The sequence below is a fragment of the Seriola dumerili genome, unplaced genomic scaffold (assembly GCF_002260705.1).
Source record: "Seriola dumerili isolate Sdu_G_001 unplaced genomic scaffold, Sdu_1.0 BDQW01000283.1, whole genome shotgun sequence".
Lineage (NCBI taxonomy): Eukaryota > Metazoa > Chordata > Actinopteri > Carangiformes > Carangidae > Seriola > Seriola dumerili.
Genome location: NW_019174538.1, coordinates 1,065,089 through 1,084,429, shown reverse-complemented (window position 1 = coordinate 1,084,429; position 19,341 = coordinate 1,065,089). Strand labels below are relative to the sequence as shown.

Sequence of the window (19,341 nt, the reverse complement as noted above, 5' to 3'; positions counted from 1 at the left end):
GCAACTAAACTTGCAGTTTAACCACTGCAGCAGCTGATTTTACTACTTATAATAATAATAATAATGATGATACATTTGATTTATCATCAATATGATAACTATAATTATTATAACAACAAAGCTGCTGGATGAAACACTACAGACTGTTGACCTTCCACAGATACTGCTCTGAAACTAGGAGAAGATGAAATCATCTACTAAGATTGATGATAATAATAATAATAATAATAATAATAATAATGATAATAATAATAATAATAACATTTTATTTATAGGTTTCTTTCAAGGCACTCAATGACATCTTACAAGACACAGTAAAAGAAATAAAACAGCAACAGACAGTAAACAAACAGGGCAAAAAATACAAAATAAATGAGAATAGAAAATCTGAATAAATTAGAATAAATATAGATCGACAGTTTTCAGGTTCATTGATGATTCAGAAACTCACCAGTATGCTCAGCTCTCCTCTCAGTCCCCCCCTCCCCTCTCTCCTTCCTCTCTCTCTCTTAGTAAAACAAAAGCTGGGGGAACTTCACAGGTTTTTCTGGTACGAGGCCTCATGACTTCATCAGGTGACATTTACATAGTCCTGAAAAAGCATGGACACATTCAGCCGGTTAATATATTTCTTTATTTTATGTCACATTAAAGAGGACAGACTCAGGCCCATTTATAGTAAAATAAAACATCATCATGACATGATTAGACACATTTATCGTTGAGTACATTATTCCTGAGGCCAATACAATAGTATGGCACTTGAACATTTTCAGAGCTGTGTTAATGAATATTTTTACATATTGTCGAGCGAGTTCTTTCGATGCAGAGGACCAGTAATGAAATATTTAAGGTGTGTGGCTGTGCAGCGCCCGTCTGTCCCTGTCTGTGTTTATTTTTAGCCGTGCTAGCGGCGTCGCTCCAGGGACGGCGATGTCTCTCTGTCGGACGGTCCACTGCTTTGGTCCTCAACAACTTTTAGATGGACTGCCATGAAAATTTGTGCAGACACTCGAGATCCCGAGAGAAGAGGTGAATCCTAACAGCTGAGACTCGCCCTCTAGCGCCACCAGCAGGTTTGGTTTTTACACAGATAACTTGACAACTATTGGATTCACTGACATGACATTTGTTCCAGATATTATAGTGGTTAAACAATGAATCCTAAGACTTTTCTTCACCATCAGGTTGATACTTGTGATTTTGAGTGAAGTGTCTCAACAACTATTGAATGGATTACCATCAAATTTCAGGATGTTCAGGCGGTGGTGGTGTGTACATTAAATTGTATGTTCGCTCAGCTTGACACCCTTACACAGCTGTAATGTACGGTGGCTGACAAGGTCAAATGTGCTGCAACGGGCCAAAACACTTTCATCAGGAGAAACGAGCTGCACATTCAGAAACGATGCAGATTCAAAAACACATACAAAAATATAAAACAAATGCTTGAAGTGCTGCAGGCCTCTAGGGGGAGCTCTAAGTGGAACACCTTGAGCATGAGTTTTCGACCTGAGAGGCCAGACCTACACCTTGACCTTTGACCTTTGACCAAACGACAGAGTATGAGGAAAGAAAGAAGAGGCGACATAAAAAGGTTCGTATTCTTCTTTGTATTTGGTCGTAGTTTGTACAATATTGTAAAAGAACAGTAGATAACGTAGCAAGCGTTAGCGTTAGCTTATATACAGTCTATGGGAGCTCCACTTAGAGCTCCCCCTAGAGGCCTGCAGCTCTGACATGGTGTTGTCTGGATCTGCAGCGTTTTTTCTGATCCATTTGTTTTGGAGGTGTGTGTGTTTTTGTTGTTGCACCGTTTCTGTATTTGCGGCGTGTTTGTTGTTCATGTTGTTGTTTCGTCTTCCTGCAGCTTGTTTCCGGTCTTGTATTTGTTTTGTATTTTCGTATGTGTTTTTGAATCTGCATCGTTTCTCCTAATGGAAGCATTCTGCCCTCGTCAGCCACCGCTGTGATAACTGTGTGAACACACTTCCTGTTCGAGGCAGACTGTGTGCCATAGTAGTAGGAGTACGCTAGACTTGTCAGTGTTGAATTTTTACCCTGCACATGCAAAGCAGCCGGAGAAACAAAAAGAAACAGAGACAGAGAAGAAAACACACAGACACACAGCTTTATGAACACGCTGCCTGCTCTGAGTAAACCACTCTCAGCGCCCACTCTCTGCTGCCAACAAGAGTCAACACACACCACGCTGCAGCTATCTGTCAACATCCCCGTAGACTTTCAACTAGCAGCATCTCAGATTTATTTTTATACATAATGTTTGAGATGCTCTCGTTCACTGGAGTAAAGACCAAATGTTTCCAGCTTCTCTTTGCAATTGACCAAAAATATTCCTGATTGCTTTGTTTCCTCTGAGGAGCAGAAAAGTAAAGTGCTCCTTGTGTCTGTTCAGATCCACAGTCTACAGGCTGTTGGCGACATCTTTAAACACTTTTATTTATGAGATCAATCACTCTACAGAGAAGAACTACTGTATGCAGAGTGTGTAGATAATGAAATACAACCTTCAACTCATGTAAAAGCAAGGCCGTAAATTAAAAAAGAGATGAATTACAAACTGCTGAAAGTAAAGCAGTTTTAGGTGCGAGAACCTCAGCTGCGACCTTTCCTGTACAATAAATCACCCTCCAGCTCCTCACTCTGTTTTCACTGCAGACTCTTTAAACATGACGTCTTGAGATGAACTGGAGAAAGGAACGGAGGAGAAACACATACCTTAATCTAAGCACCTCAGAAGAAGGAGGTGAACTTCTTGCCGAAACCGGTGATGGCTGGAGGAAAGAAAAGACAACAAAAAGAGGTTAAATAGACGTTAACTCAGGAAGGTGAATGCTTCATCAAGATAACATGAGGTTGTTTCATTTTTACTCGCTGCTACATGCAATACAATATAGGATGAAGGCTTATCATTTTTCAGTTGAGTTGATGTGTAACAACAGTGACTGTAATGTTCATTCTGTGTCTCTCTGTAGTTGATTTGTCTCTCTAGTAATTTATCAATGGGTTATTATTCAGGGCAAGTAATAGTAAGCATCCAATTCAAGAAGTGTCTCTCTCCAACAATTACTACAGCAGTAACACGGTGATGATGAACAGTAACAGTTGCTGACGTCCGTCTTTACGGCCAGTTTAAAGTGCGCTGTTTGTGATTTGTTTGTTGTACCTTCTCCCAGTTTGCCGGCCTGCTCAGCAGCTGCTCCAGGCAGGATCTTGGACATGATGCTGTCTCCCTCCATGCCAGGCTGACCTGCTGCTGCACTGCCAATACCTCCTGGCCTAGGAGCAGCCTTGGAGCCTGGACAGAAAAAAGGAGGGAGGAAAAGACAGAAGGATCCAGAGGAGATGAGGACTCAGTAAATGGCATCTGACAGTGGACATATTTTTTTCTTTTTCTATCATGACATCGTTCGTGTTAAGTGCTGTTGTGTGTTTTCATTGCAGGTTCCAAAAAGCACTTCTAAATGAAACAGTGTGGGCAGCACTAAAATGTCTCATCCTTCAGCTGCAATAGTTTCCCCCGTTGGATTTTTCCATCCCTGTGCAGATTCAGCCTCTTCCCTCTGCCCGGTTCCCGTTTACTCACTACGTCTCTGTTTAGATCCACGTAGACTTCCTGTGTTTAGATCGTCTGCACAGATGTGCTGCTGTAACCTTCAGTCATGTGCATCCCACTGGCCAAAAACATAATTGATATTGGAAAATACTGCAATTCAATGTCAATGTTTAAAAAAAAATATTAATAAAATTATAAAAACTAAAATTCAGCATGCATATTTTCATGTACATTTTTTTCTCTTTAATAAATTATTTTCGCCTTATTACCGTTATTCAATCTCAAGTATTGTCAATATTTATTAAATATTTCATTTTATTTTTTATTTTTAATTAATACATTTTAATTAATTAATTTCTTCATTTTATTTTCTCTCTCTTTTGTTGTGTGTGTGTTATATGGCTGTCTGGGGTGGGGGTATTGTGCGTTGTTGTTTGTTCAAACTCAATAAAAAGTACCTATAAAAAGTATTCTGCACGCTGTCAGCACTCATGACTTATTATTAAATATTAGTTTTAGTGCAGAAACATTCATTTCAAAATGTTTTGGGCTCATCCAGCTGAAGCTCCAACAACACACCTCATGGTGAATACAGAACAGCAAAGCAACTAAAACAAAAAGCACTTTGTTAAAGGTCATGGAGACTAACGATTATTTTCATTATCAAATCATCTAACAATTACTTTCTCAGTTAATTGTTCGGTTGACAAAATGTTGCCAAACACAATCTCCTTAATTGACATATTCAAACGGCTCCAAATGCTCCGAAGCTGAGAGGGATTTAGTTTAATATCAAGCAAGAATCCAGCAAATATCAACACAAATATCTGAGTGGCAGTGTTGTGCATGGGGTGCCGTTCATTGCACACGCTCATTTTTTGGTGAACGATGAACTGAGCGGATGTTTGCAACTAATTATACTCACATACCAGGAGGTGGCGGAAGTGAACCAAAAAGCTGTTTGCCAACTGCCAAAAAAAAAAACGCCAGAAGAAGAAGAACAACTGTGTTTTGGTTTTATAGTTGCATGCAAGGGTTTACAGCACCAGGCGTGTGTCTGGTGCGGCGTCCAGTGCTGGCAGTACAAACAGCTGATGAACATTTCAGGGAGTTTTATGAACAAATCATTACAGATTCCAACAGGAAAAAAATCTGAATAAACAGAAACATCCAGCTGAAGCTTTCGACCAGGTTTTAGAAATGTCTGTGAGTGAATGATGATCAGAAGAAAATCATTAAGAAATGATGATGATGATGATGATGGATGGATGATGGATGGATGGATGATGGATGGATGATGGATGGATGGATGATGGATGATGAACGGATGATGGATGGATGATGGATGGATGATGGATGTATGGATGGATGGATGTATGGATGGATGGATGGATGATGGATGGATGGATGATGGACGGATGATGGATGGACGGATGATGGATGGATGGATGAACGGATGATGGATGGATGATGGAGGAGGTTCTACTGAGAAAGAAATGAACGTGAACTAGTTCATTTGAACCTTTGTGAACTGAACTTTGAGCTGTGGCTCTCGTGAAGTGAGAACACTGCTGAGTAGCTGCAACCAGTTAAAATGAATTCACACTTTCCAACCTACCTAAAGACCAGCCGCCTGCCCACCTGCTCTGCAGATTAACTAAATGACTAAATACCACATTAACGAACTGACCAACTCTCTACGTGGATACTTGGCACACTCAGCTGATCGGGTGCCATTAAGTGAAACCTCCTCCTGTGTGTTTTCCACTGTGGGATTATCTGCAGATTAATCTCAGATTAGATGAGACAGCACACATTGGTTACATAACACAGACACAATGCGCTGCGACGTGGGAGTGGTGGGAGACTGTGTGTGTGTGTGTGTGTGTGTGTGTGAATACTGTTCCTATGCCTGTGAGTGGGGGCTGGGCGGCTTTTGAGGCCATGACTGGCGCCGCCTTTGCTCCAATAGCTGTTGCCGGAGGCGTGTCGATCTTGGCCTGAAGAGGAAGAGAGAGGAAACAGCAGGAAGGTAAAAAGTCTTATAAAGCTCATCATTTCAAAACACAAACATCTCAGTATTTACCCTCCTCTCGCTGTAAAACATTGGCAGTTGAAGACACTGGGGGAGAAATGGCTCTCATACATTCACAGAGCCGGTGACGGACGGGAGTGAGAGAGCTGTGGCTTCACGAGAGATAAAGACAGAGGAAGAGAAAGAAAACAGAGATAAGAGATGGAGAGACAGACGGAGGACGACAGAAAGACGCTCGTCTTTTGTGTTGTGTTGTGACAGCGCACCGGATGATATAAATGACGACTGACTGAATGACGAGTTTCAGCATTGTCAACAAAGTCGACTGTCAATCTGAGGACGATCAGCCTCGAGGAGCGGCTGCTGGAGGTCCCAACACGATTTACAATAAAGAAATGGTTGATCAAATTTGATTTTTGTTTAGTGTGTGTAGGCCGAGAATAGTTGGTGACCATTTTAACAGAGCTAAATATAGCCAGTTAATCAAAAGACTGTGACGTTCACGATGAACTGATTTGCCAAATAAAACCACGATTCAAACTCACGCCACGACACGAGGAGCTGAACATCTGTTTAAACATATATTTAAATGTAAGGACTAAACATACAAGCCAACATTTCAGCCTGACATTTACTGATTCATTATTCCTTTTCTTATTAATTACTCCTGTGTGAAAACATGCATTAACTTCATTTGTGTGCACTAGCCTTAACTGCTGCCTGTCCATGACGACTGACCAAACGATCCTCTGATGAACCATCAGATTTCGTTAAAAGCTCGGGAAACTAGAATCACCTCCTCACAGTGGTATCCCTCCTCTATTCAGAATAGATCCAGGTCACATCCCTGTTTATCCAGAGTCAGATAAAATATCAACCATTTCTGTGAAATTCTGTCATAATTCCTGAGTGAGGTCTTGAGTTATGGCTAAAAAGTGTTTTGTGAGGTCACACTGACCTTGACCTTTGACCTTTGACCACCAAAATCTAATTTCATTTATTTATTTGAAAAGGACAGTGCACATTAATTAACCTTTCTGTAAATGTGCCAGTGTTAGCCAACAGGCTAATTTTCAACTGCAGTCCTCTGGCAGGATGTCTAAAAACCACATATTGACCAGATGTTCATCAGTCAGATTAATAAATAACACATATTAAAAAGATACATAAAATAGATATAAAAACAACATATATCAAACAACAACAAGTTAGCATAATACCATTTAAGAGTGTTCACATGTCTGACCGCCTAAGAGCCAGTCCTTAACATCGTGGCTAAATTTAAAATAGGAAGTGCAATTTCTTAGCTCTGCTGGCAATGTGTTCCATAACTTAGAGGCTCTCACAGAGAAACATAACTGACCAAAAGTAGTCGACCTATGAGGGACTACACAGTCACCTCTTAAAGCCGATCTTGTGGTTCTATTATTAGATGTTTTCTTTTGTATGAATGTACAGAGTGGTGGGGGAGCCTTGCCATTCAGAATCTTAAAGAGCAGACAAGCATCAGCATATTTTAGCATATTATCCCAGCTAAGTAAGCTATACTTTTCAAGGATGTTACAATGATGGTATAATTTGTGTTTTCTGTCTAAGACTTTAAGGGCTTGTTTGTAAATAGAATGAATTGGTTTCAGTATTGAGCTATTCACTTGGGTCCAGCTTGTCATACAGTATGTCAGGTGGGGGATGATCATAACATTTAAATAGATTTTAGCAACATATGTTGTTAGACAGTTTCTTATATATTGAAAATTAGCTAAATTATATTTAGTTACTTGCATTACTTTTCTCACTTGATGTTTAAAAGATAGTGTAGAGTCAAGAGTGATGCCTAAGTACTTAACATGAGATACTGTCTGAATTGCCTCCCCAGAAATATAGACCTTAGGTTCACAGTTAGATGTAGTGTTGGTCTTGCTAAAAAACATACAGACTGTCTTCTTAACATTAAGGTATAATTGTGAACCAACCAGCCATTTTTGAACATGTACCATGGTGTTACTGAGGGTTGCAGCAGCTTGTGCCTTAGTTTGTGCATGAACATAAATTACTGTATCATCAGCATACATCTGAACCAGCATACTAATGGTAGGTCATTTATGTATAAACTAAACAGAATAGGTCCTAGGACAGACCCCTGGGGCACACCCAGGTCATTACCCAGGGGTGGCGATGTATCACCATTTACCCTTACACACTGGACTCTATCTGATAAGTATGACTTCATCCAACCAATTACACTGGGGGAAAAATTAAAATAAGAGAGTTTGCTTATAAGTATATTGTGATTAACTGTATCAAAGGCTTTCTTGAGGTCCAAAAATATAGCTCCAACAATACCTCTTTTGTCCATTTTAGATTCAGCATTTTCCACAAAAAAACAATTTGCAGTTTCAGTTGAGTGATTGGCTCTAAAGTCAAACTGCTTTAGGATGTAGTGAAAAAGGTGTACTGTTAAGATGATGACATGACATTTTTCAAAGATTTTAGACATGACCGGTAAAATACTAATGAATCAGTTCATCTTTAAGTCCAAGTGAATGTTTGTGACAATATTTGAAGACGTTCTGTCAAGACGTTACTGAGAAATCGTATCCATGACAATGAGACGGACGGACGACCTGAAAACGACTGTCGCCGGCGTGAAGGAATGAAAAGCTAGTGGGTGGAGCCTCAGTTAAGTTAAGTTGATTTTAAGGTAACTTTGAACTTTCATGTACAAATGTTTGTATTATTCAATAGTTTTTCGTTCTGCAACCACTTACTCACCATTAGAAGAGGTGATTTCATGTTCTGTTTTAACCCAGCAAACGTTTACTGCCTCACCTCATCTCTCTGTCTGAGCGGACTGGTTTGGAAATGTTGTGTGTGCTGAGTCATTGTGAGCTGTTTGCTTGTGTTGCTGTGTTTCTTTCTCTCAACATCTAAAGTCTAAACTACAGCGTCTGCTGCTGCTGCAGCTTCAGGACAGATGCAGACCAGGCCTGTCCTGATAGCCATCAGTCAGGAGCATCTGAACACAGGAAATACGACCCTTTTCTTACTTTGTGTTTTCTGTTTCCTGTAGAACTCTTTGTGTCACTCCTGCTCTAAATAAACTTGACTTGACAGACGCTGGACTGATGCCATGTATAATGTTCTGTGTTTGTTTCCCACTGACTCTAGTTCAGCTGCAGAAAACAGGGCCAATGCATTATGATGCGGCGCGCAGCATTTCATTATTTACAGCAACTTAATCAATGCTTTTAATTACACAATGGACCTAACACATCGGTGTAAGTGAATGAGTTTGCAGCCTGAATAATAATCATGTGACAAATTCTATTTACTGTTTATAGCTTCCTGTCAGAGCCATTCCACAGCAGAGCTTTTAGAAAGACAAATTTCTGCATAATTTGATATCAGACCATATGAATTATTTCAATTTGCTTTCCCACTGATAGCACGACAATGCAGCAGTATGAAAATCATGAATGCCTTTCAGCAGTGAAAGCATGTTATTGTGAATAATTGTGGGACATTCATAATTGACGTGGTGACAGTGGCTTTGTGAACTTCATTGGCAACAGAGACAGAATGAATCCAGGAAGGGAATCACTGAACTATATGCATTTTCAGGTTAAATGTTATAACCAGATTTTTAGACTTCAATAGCAAATGGATTTACATGGATTTATGATTATGGAGTAAATGCAGGGTGGAATAGATTTTCGCAGGGAGACATTTTGAGTGCCAATTTCTCCGAGTGTCTAGCAGACAGTGAATCAGCTCTGTTGAGCTATCAGCTGCCTCTGTGCTAATCACAGTGTTAGATAAGGCCTGCCAACAGAGTCACGGCAGAATTTCAACAAACCAAATGAACTGGGAGGAGACGGGCCGGCTCTTATGTCTGTGAGCGTGGAGGGGCACGAGAGGATGAGGGTCGAAACTGGCTGAAAACTAGGTTTGGTACATCAAGATCACATGATAGTAAAAGAGAAGGAAACAAGCTTCTGCTGTCTCTGGGCCGCCGTAGAGAGGAAACTACAACCACATCATCTGTGGCACATCAGGTCTTCAGGTCAACATCACTAACAGGGGAGGATGTAGATGTGGATATGGATAACTGTGCTGACAGCTGTGTGTTTTTATTGTCATCCAAACTTAAAATATAACCTCATCCTTTGTATCATGATCATACGTCGCTTTATCACCTCAAAGGTCGGATTGAATGTTGTTAATTGCTGCAAGTACGCCATCCATTTCAGTGTGGAAGTCTTGTTTGAATGACTTTAGCTGTCATGATGTCCATGCTGGAGGGGTTTTCCATGTTTTCAGGGGTGTCGATGTGACCCACCTCTGCTGGGCCTGCAGCACCTGCGTCCTCAAAGTCAGATCCCGACACGTTTTCTTCATTAACAAGTTCTTCATTAAGTCGTATTAACTTTGTCCTTGACTCCGGCATATTCACTTGTAGTACAGCTGTACTTTTAAACTGCAACACTCTCACGTAGATTTGAATTGTTTAAATAGTATTAATTTCAGGATTAGCAACAGAGCAGTAGCAACCGCGACTACTCAGCACGCCGCCGGAAGTCTTTATTACGTCAAATAGATACAACAGCTGTTAATTCTGTCAACATCCAGATGTTCTGTTTCTTTACACAGCCCACCCTCCCTCTCTGTACTCACCATGGTGACTGGTGTGGTTCCTGCTGGACCTGTCTGCCTGGCCTGCCCCATGGGTCCCCCTGCTGGTCCCAGCTGTCCCGGCTTGGCCTGGCCCTGCCCCATGCCCATGCCCATGCTCATGCCCATGCCCATGCCTTGACCCTGGGTTGGGGTCTGCTGCTGAGGGCCGGTGGTCGCCGCGGCACCGGGCTGCCCTGGCCTGGCCGCTGACGTCTGGGCTTGTTGTTGGAGCTGCGCCCTCTGTCCTGGACCTCCATCCGTCTGGGAACCTGGACCGCCCTGTCGCCCCGAGCCTGTAGGCCCACCAGCTGGACCCTGAGCCCTGGCAGAGCTGCTGCCAGACCTGGAGGAGCCTGAATGGAGGAAAGGAAGGCAGAGTTTTTTATTTATTTAATGAAACGTTTGCACTCATTATTTCAAAATTGTCTCATCTTATCTAGAAAAAGGTAAAAGAAAGGACAAAAATTCAGCCATCATATTTTAACGCAGATACTATAAAACTAAATAGAATATCAGCAGAACCCTGACTGATAAGATCCAGTCAATGAGGTCTAATTTATCCAATCAGATTATTTCTGCCGCCTGAGTACGTCTGCCTCTGAGAAGGTTCTGCTTCTGTAAAATTAAAACTCCAATCCACTGATTAGGGAACTGTGGTTTTTATTGTAGGGTAAGATTTCCTTCTTATTATTAGACATTAGTATAATTTCGGTTCTTATTAGATTCTATACAATAGCAATTGACAGGAGAAGCAAGAATGAAAGAGAGAATAACACGCAACAAATGTCGTGAGTAAAGATCAAACCAGTGATTTAATGAGTTCACAGCCACAGTGTTGCCCTGGGAGAAAACATTTCCCTCTAAAAATTACTCTTGATATAGTTAATTAAAAACTGCTGATCCCTGAAGGGACAGTTGATAGTAAAAGAGCATCAAACTCAGTTTGAACAACAAGGGATATGAAATATTTCTGCCTCAGACATAAAGAAGAAATGCACAGGGACCTTATCCACGGATCACAACTTATTATTGCTCCAGTAATAAAGTGAGGGTCTAACATAGTTTAGTTTCGGAGACTTAGTTTACATCTGTGGGATAGAACTGTCACTTCAGTCATTCAGTATGTTCATGGTGACACTGGATCATAATGAAATAAAAAGAAACTTCTCTGGGATAGGAGTACTTGAATAAATGAGCAACATTAGAAGAGAAAGTTCTGAATCAAAGGGACAAAAATGTAAATTAGAAATATGCCCGTTACTTGTCAGGTCACAGACATATAATTTGTTTTAAATGAGGAGCTTTTGGCTCCACTCCACAGTCTGGAGAGGTGCCAGTCCGCCTACACTGGGCAGAATCTGAAAGAGGTCGAATATTGTTGTAGTCATACAGTTGAAGGAGCAAATGATTTTTGGATGATGTGTCTTTTACTTCTTCTTCAATGTTTTCCAAAGGCCCAGATGACATTGTAATGTATATAATATATAATATTATACCTTCATCTTTACGCTGTGTAAGAAATGCATCAGTCAGTTAATCGATCAGAGGAATAATCAAACAAACAGCTGCTGGATAACATGTTTTTTCTAAACTGTGGGATGCTCTAATATTGACTTGAGATGAAGGACTGGGTCTAAACTGAAAAATGAAAGTGCACTGTGTCAGGTGTGGAGGTGTCCTGTATGTACCTGGTGGTTGGCCCTGCATGTCCACTGGCTGCTGGGACTTGCTGCGGGACGACCGGTGTGGGTCCCCCTGTCTGGAGGAGCGTTGGCCGTGGTGGTGCCCAGATGGATCCCGTGAGTAGTCCGAAGAGTGGTACCCCCCAGACCTTGACTCGCCGCGCCTTCCTGAAGACGAAGATCGTCCCGAAGGGTCGTGTCTCATTGTCGGGTCTTTGGGGTGCCCCTTGGATGACCTCGTGGACCTGGGCTCATCTGAGTGACGTGAGGAGGACGAGTGGCGACTAGAACTGGCGTGGTGTCGGTGGTCACGGGACGAAGAGTGTCGCCCTCCGTGGCCATACTCATCCTGGGGCCACAGGTCCTCCTCAGGAGGCTCATCGTAATCATGGTAGGTGTGTTTGACACCGTGCCGGCTTCTCCCAGACGAGTGGCTGCCGTAGTGTCGTGAACTGGAGCGTGGCTTCTCAAACCAGTCGGTTTCTTCCTGGCCCAGATGGTAGGCTTTGGAAACCGAGAGCAGATCACAGTCAATCTCCATGTCGTTTGGAGACAGCGGCATGCAGGCTGAGAGAAGGAAGGAGGCAGGAAGAAGAAGACCGACCGCATGCAAAAGAAAAGAAAAGGAGGGAGAAGACACAGAAAGAAGGGCAGAAAATAAAAATAAAAGTTTTACATCCATGCAGAATACACTTCACGTCACCTTCACACATTACAAGACGTTATAAACAGGATAAAACAAACACTGCAAAACGGCCCATTGTGGCAGCTGTTTCTGCGCTCAAAATTTTCCAGCTTCAAATGACGAGGAAGATAAAAACATACTTTAAACAGCCGCCCTGCAAAGAGCAAACTTCTTCCTTTTATATTCTCAGTGCTATGAGTATGGTTTAATTATTGCAGTGAAACAATGATACTGCTCCTCTTTGAAGAATAAAATTAAATATTAAACTGATTGTGAGGGACTGTTTTGCAGTGTGGACAAAAAAAATTCATAAATCAAAAACACATTTAAACAAAACATCAATGCCAGAGACATAATTAAAGATGAAACCCTGTAAAGAAAACACAATGCATCTGTGTCGTGCAGAGAAGACCTTTCAAGTGAATCAGAGTGTAGCGAACGGAGAAAACGACCACGCCGAAGAACCATGCGAATATTGGACAGACAGACGACTGGACGGACAGGCGGAAGGACGGACAGGCAGGCAGACAGATAGACAGCAGTCCACTGATAAGAGAGCTCCAAGTGACTCAGGAGGTAGAAAACATCAGCATGCAACGGCTATCTCTGCCTCTCTGTTTCTTTCTCTTTCTCTCTGCTAAGCCTAGCCTCTGGGTGGGTGGGGGACGTTTAGATAAACGGTGGGGGCAGTAGTAGGTAGTGAGACTGTGTGGGCATTCAGCTCCCACAATTACCTTCGCTGTCTGACACAGCGCAATGATAATCGTCTATAATGTACGTATCATCCGATTTGTAGACGTGTGTCCGAGGAAGGTCCCGTATGTGGTCTTGTACGTCTGGCAGCGAGTGGCTGGAACCATATTGGCCGTAATAGTAATGATATCTACTGCTGCGACTGTCATACGGGTCGGGACCTAAGCTCGATGATCGGCCAGAACCCATGAACCTTCCCAGGGGACTGAGCGGACTCTCCTCTTCAGAGTACTGCCGGGTCGGGTGGCGCCCCTGGCTGTAGCCAGACCGGTAGGAGCGGTCGTCCCTCTCATAGGATCGGCTGCGGTACCCAGGGTAGTCCCTGGCTGAGATCTTGTCCATGCCGTAGCCGGTGGAACGGGAACGGCCGGTGGAGGTGTAGTAAATCCGATCGTCCTCCTCCACCATCGAAGTAGAACCATAGTATCGACTACCATGAGCGGAGCTGCTGCCGCCGTTGTAGGTATTCCTCTTGAAGCCGTAATCCTCGATCAGCTGGCGCCCTCGGATGTGGGAGGAGGGGTAAGCCCCGCCTGTCGCTGAAGAATAAGAGGCCAGGTCTGCCTCCACGTCCCGCGCCTCCTCGATGGGGGAAAACTTGGAGATTTTTTGCTCCATGCTCCCCAGTTTCCTGTGCTTGCTGCGCTTGGAGGACATGACAGCAGGAGCCAGAAGGCTTCTGGAGGACGGCGAAGGTTTCTGTACCCCGGAGCGGATGCTGCCATGTTTGTAGTCGTAGTCATAGTAACAGGAGGATCCCCCACCCATGCTAGCGCTCACGCTGCTGCTGCTGCCCCCTAGAGGTCCGTGCCTGTAGCTGCTCTTACCCCTGCCGTGGTGGTCGTACAGCTCTTCCTGCATCGCTGCTTCCTCCTCGGGTGCCCTGCCGTACGAGGAGCTGCCACTTCCCCCACGCGTCGTGCTGCCAATGGTGCTGCTGTGGCCGTGGATGTCGCCCGGGTAACGCCCACTGCCGCCATGATGCATCATGTCCACTGTCGTCGTGCCCAGCCCGTCTTTTGCCGTCAGCTCACTAACATCGTCGATCATCATGTAGTTCCTCGGGATGTTTTGCTCTAAGCCAGGAGCCCCGTACATCCCATCAGCTGTGCTGTAGGTGGAGGGACTGTCTACAGAGTGACCATAGGCATTGGAAACTGTAGAAGTGTACTGTCCGTAAGAGCTGGCTGTGGTGGTGGTGTAGCCATAAGTATTAGCAGTGGTTGTAGTATACTGACCATATGAACTAGCTGATGTTGAAGTATACTGCCCGTAAGTGCTGGGTGGTATGGTAGAGTACCCACCGTAGCTGCTGGACACTGGTGCTGAGCCATAGGGCCCATAGGAGCTGGCCATGGTTGTTGTTCCAGTGTACTGACCATAAGAGGGGGCTCCACTGGAATAGATCGCATCCTGGGCCGTGGTGGTGACCACGACCGTGGGGTTGCTGATCGTCTCGTAATTGGTGGGCATCTTGTGCTCCAGATCGGCAAGCGAAGTCTGCCTGGGTCTCCCGGGATGGACTGTCAGGATATCGGCTTGGGGCTGCCCAGGGTATGGGGTGGTCTGGCTGGGGTAGGAGGACACAGCGCTGGGATAAGGTGAGCTGTGGGTGGGGTATGGGGGCTGACCGGGTGGTGCTGGCCCGAAACCTGTATGCCCCGGCTGGGGCTGAGGCTGAGGTGCAGCTGGTAACCCCATGTCTGTCTGGGGGTATGGGGGCTGGGTTTGGGGGTAGGTGTGGGAAGGATAGGAGGTTTGAGACTGATAAGAAGGTCCTGGAGGGGGGATGTGGCTCTGGAGGGGCGTGGGCTGTGGCAGTGCCTGGGACTGAGACACTGTTGGATAGGGAGGCTGGTTGAATGTTGAAGTCTGGTACGGCACACTTGACTGTTGAGTGGGTGCTGCCGGTTGGCTCTGGGGGTACTGACAGGAGATGAAAGACGAGGTGGGTGGGTACTGGGCTGCTGTGTTGAGGTCACTGGTGAACTGGCTGAGAGGGGCGGTGCTCGGCCTCGTTGTCAGTAGCCCGTTGGTCTCATGTGATGCAGCTGCAGCTGCTAAACGTAGGTTATTCAACTCACTATCAGACATATAGTCCCTTGTGTCCCCCATACACCTCAGGTAGGCGATATCCCTCCTTTCCCGCTCCTTGACCAGTGTCTCTTTCCTCTGGTGGATCCCCAGCTCTAGGTATCTCAGTTTAGCATCGATCTCTTTCTCTTCCTCCTCCAGTTCAGCTTGCTGCTTTCTCAGCTTGGTCGACTCTTGCTCCACGGCCTTCAGCTCGTGGGTGAGGTCTTTGAGGAGGCTGGCTTTAGCGGCCAAGCCAGACCGGGAGCTGGGCTTGAGGCTGGGCACGGAGGGCAGGTAGACCTGTTGAAGGGCGGGCGTCATCATGGGCAGATGAGCTGATGCAGTAGTCTCCTCCGGCGGAGGGCTGGGCAGGGTTCGCTTGACCTTACGGAGCAGTGAGCTCTGCTGTAGGGCTGCCAGCTGGAGAGAGAGAGACAGGGAGGGAGGGATGGGAGAGAAGACAAAAGAAGCATGGAAAGAAAGGGATTGGAGAGGTAAAAGAGAAGAACAGAGGAGTGAAGAAAGGGAGCAAAATAAATGAAAAGGGATGAGAGATTGGAAAGTGGTAGAGGTTGGGCGAGCAGAGGTGCGGAGAGACAAGATATTTGTGGAAACCAAATGAAAACGAGAGATCGGCAGGGATCATGGGAGGGCAAGAGACAAAAGATGCAGATGAGTAAGTGAGGAGATAGGATTGAAGAGAAGGAAGGATGAAGAGATAAACGTGGACAAAGACGGGGGAACAGAAAGGGAGGGAGATGATGTAGGTAAGGTGAAAGGAAATAAAATGAGGAAAAGAGAAACAGGTAGAGAAAAAGGAAATGTGGTCGTGGGATATTGATGGAGAGGGATTACGGTGGGAGGATGAGATGAACAGAACAGGAGAAAGAGGGGAGGGGAAAACTCAAAAAGAGAAAAAGGTCAAGGGACAGAAGAAACAGGGAGAGGACGCAACGACAGGGATATACACGGGAGACAAAGGAGACACATGTAGACACAGAGACAAGGACGACAGGAAACAAGGGTGGAATTTGTGTTAGAAGACGTACAAGAACATTCAAATTAGTTGTGTTGTGTTCAGTATTTCATTAACCAATCAAGTGAATCTAAAGCAAACAACTTTAACCATTTCGACAATTTTTCGTAGAGTTGTTGCTTCAAGGATTTTGTGATTCAGTGGTTGACATTTTAAACAGAGATGTTCCGACACCTGAACTTTTGTATCAGCTGATACTAGTAGATAGTACTGATCCGGTACCATTTAACAGCTACTGACCCTGTGTGGATGTGATATGATTGCTTTGTGCAACATGAACAGATACACAAAGGCATATAATCTATGTTATTATCTAATTTTACTGTCAATCATAAAAAAATAATCATTAAATAAAAACATTTCCTGCACTAGTTGTCCTAACACTATAATAATAATGCCACTCTTTGAAATTAAAGCCTTTCAAACTGTGCGACGTTGCCTTTTTACTGGTGGTACTTCCCAGTGTAACAAGCTGATGTTTTGCTAATGGCTAGTAGCCAGTGGCTGCACAGCACAACTTCCTGTGTAAGCTACTGTTTTAGAGGAGCGAAGAAAGAAGAATTGATTTCTGGGAAAACTAAAGTTTTATCTGGGTGTGAAACTATAAAGTTTATCAATAAATGACGTGGTATCGGATCAGTGCACAGACTATCAGGCGAGGTCTGATATCATATTTCAAGCAGTATCGGGGATATTTCTGATACTAGTATTGGTGTCAGAACAACTCTCAGCTCCATTGTATGAAACAGTCAGTATAAATATATATATATATATTTTTTTATTTATTTTTTTTTTTTTACAAACATTCAACTTTATACAACTTTAACAATTGCAATGCAATTTTAGAGTTTGAGTAAAATAATATCTTATAATTAGAAGGATGCAAAGGATTGACCCAACCAATTAAAATGTTAAATTGTTGAACTCTGGTGCATTTACTTTGTCAGGGAACAAAAGATTTGTCATTTGTGACATTTAGCTGAATAATTTCTTCTCAGTGAGGGTTAGTTAGTCAGGATTAGGAGGTTGGCAGCATGCACTTATGGCCCATACGTAGCACATGCTGTTGAGTCTGTATGGACCTAAACACATAAAGAATGATATGAAGACCTTGTTGAGTCCACGTCTTGTTGAATTTACGCTGTTCTGGAGACAAAATGGGGGTCTGACTACTTACGTAGGCATTTTCATGATTATTTTTCTTATCTTTGCAAATGATTACTTGTGATAGCCTCCAGCTCATTCCCAAGGGTTACTGTGAGCTTTTAAACTTTAAATCCAAACATGCTGCACCATGTGTGTGTGAGCCCCAAGGAAAACATAAAGAAGACTGGCTATTGTTTAAGCTGTATTTTTTTGACTCCACAATATGGAGCTAATACAACACTGACTATGTGTGGGCTGTCTGTTCTACTGTCAAAATATGATGCGTCAATGTTTTTCTGGGGCTAATCAATATCATGAATGACATGAACGTCAGAATAAATGTGAGTTCTTCCTTGTTCTTTTAAACCTGTGTAAACACTGTATCTTCCATTCCCTTAGCAAACATGTTATAAAAGCATTTGGAACTTGTAAATAGATCGCAGTGTGTCACGTTGTGTTTATCATGTCAGTCGGTGTGTGTGGGCAGTGACATCAAAATAATAAAAAAATATCCCCATAGGAACTTATTAATCATATAATCCTAGTATGTGGGCAGTGAAAACATACTGCTGACACTTCACAGCATCAGAAGAGGAAATACTGTACAGTGTGAAAAATCTATACTAACAACGGCGTCATTCATCACAGCATTCACATAAACTCAATATTGATGAGGAAAGGCGGGTCATTCTGAGGAAAGTACGTTTAGGAAAATCCTTTTTAGTCATTTCACAGTCACGTTTCAAAATGCTCTGCATCGTTTTGTTTATCTTGTCTAAGCTGCAGACTCCATTTGACAACGCGGCAGCTAATGACACGGTTTACTCCTGAATAATTGGAGGCGACTTATCAATCGATTGACTCAAATCCAATGCACCTGCAATACATCAGCTCTGGTAAAACAGAGTCCTTGAAAAATCTGATTAATTAGAGAAAGCCTTTTTTGGCAGAGCTGACTGCAGAGTCAGGTTTTAAGAATAAATCTGTTCTTAAAACATACTTTTATTGGAAAGACAATTTAAAACTTGATTTAACTTGAAGTGTCTCTTTATTTCTTTTACAGATTTCTCATATTACTTAGTTTTATGTAATAATTCCAGTCAAGTTAATGTTGTACCTACAAGATGTTATATCTAATTTTACAATATCACAATGTAATAATTTTTTTGCCTTGTGTGAGACACTTTCTAACCCTCTTATGTACCTATCACTATCATTACCTTATTATTATCATGATTATTATGATTATACATTCATTTCTCTATTAATATGATCTTTATTAACTGGTCTTAAGAATGAAGAGCTCGCCCCTCACCATGCCACCTGTAATAAGGGTAAAGCATGTCTAAAGGAGCCAATAATGACACTGAAATAATTCTTAATATCACAAAATTACTTAGGTTTTGTCCTTTTACCATAATCCAATATATTAAAATATTATATAGATGCACACATCATGGTTAAACAGCAACATTAATTTTGCAAGTGAAGCCCCCAGAGAGAAGGTCAGACTGTACCGTGTATCGTAAATCTACAGGAAGTAAAATTAACAGGCAGAAACATTCACTACCATCTACCAAGTTTAGATGTGGAGCACATTTCCTCACCACAGGGTTCTACAGTAAAGCTCAGCAGTGGATTCCACTTTGTATTTCACTTTCATGGGAGCTATTGCTT

At 43.0% G+C, this 19,341-nt stretch overlaps 1 protein-coding gene across 1 annotated transcript in view; it reads right to left on the bottom strand.

Moving 5' to 3' along the window:
• Positions 1-2,754: 2,754 nt before the first annotated feature.
• The window catches only part of LOC111230733 (protein bassoon-like), a 135,531-nt gene continuing 118,944 nt past the window's right edge, over positions 2,755-19,341 (bottom strand). The window contains exons 9-15 of the mRNA XM_022757563.1: positions 13,388-15,902; positions 11,975-12,472; positions 10,287-10,639; positions 5,479-5,577; positions 4,261-4,263; positions 3,188-3,311; positions 2,755-2,795 (exon numbers count right to left, since the gene is read on the bottom strand). Coding sequence (XP_022613284.1) covers positions 2,755-2,795; positions 3,188-3,311; positions 4,261-4,263; positions 5,479-5,577; positions 10,287-10,639; positions 11,975-12,472; positions 13,388-15,902 — 3,633 coding nt within the window. The remainder of the gene's footprint in view (positions 2,796-3,187; positions 3,312-4,260; positions 4,264-5,478; positions 5,578-10,286; positions 10,640-11,974; positions 12,473-13,387; positions 15,903-19,341) is intronic.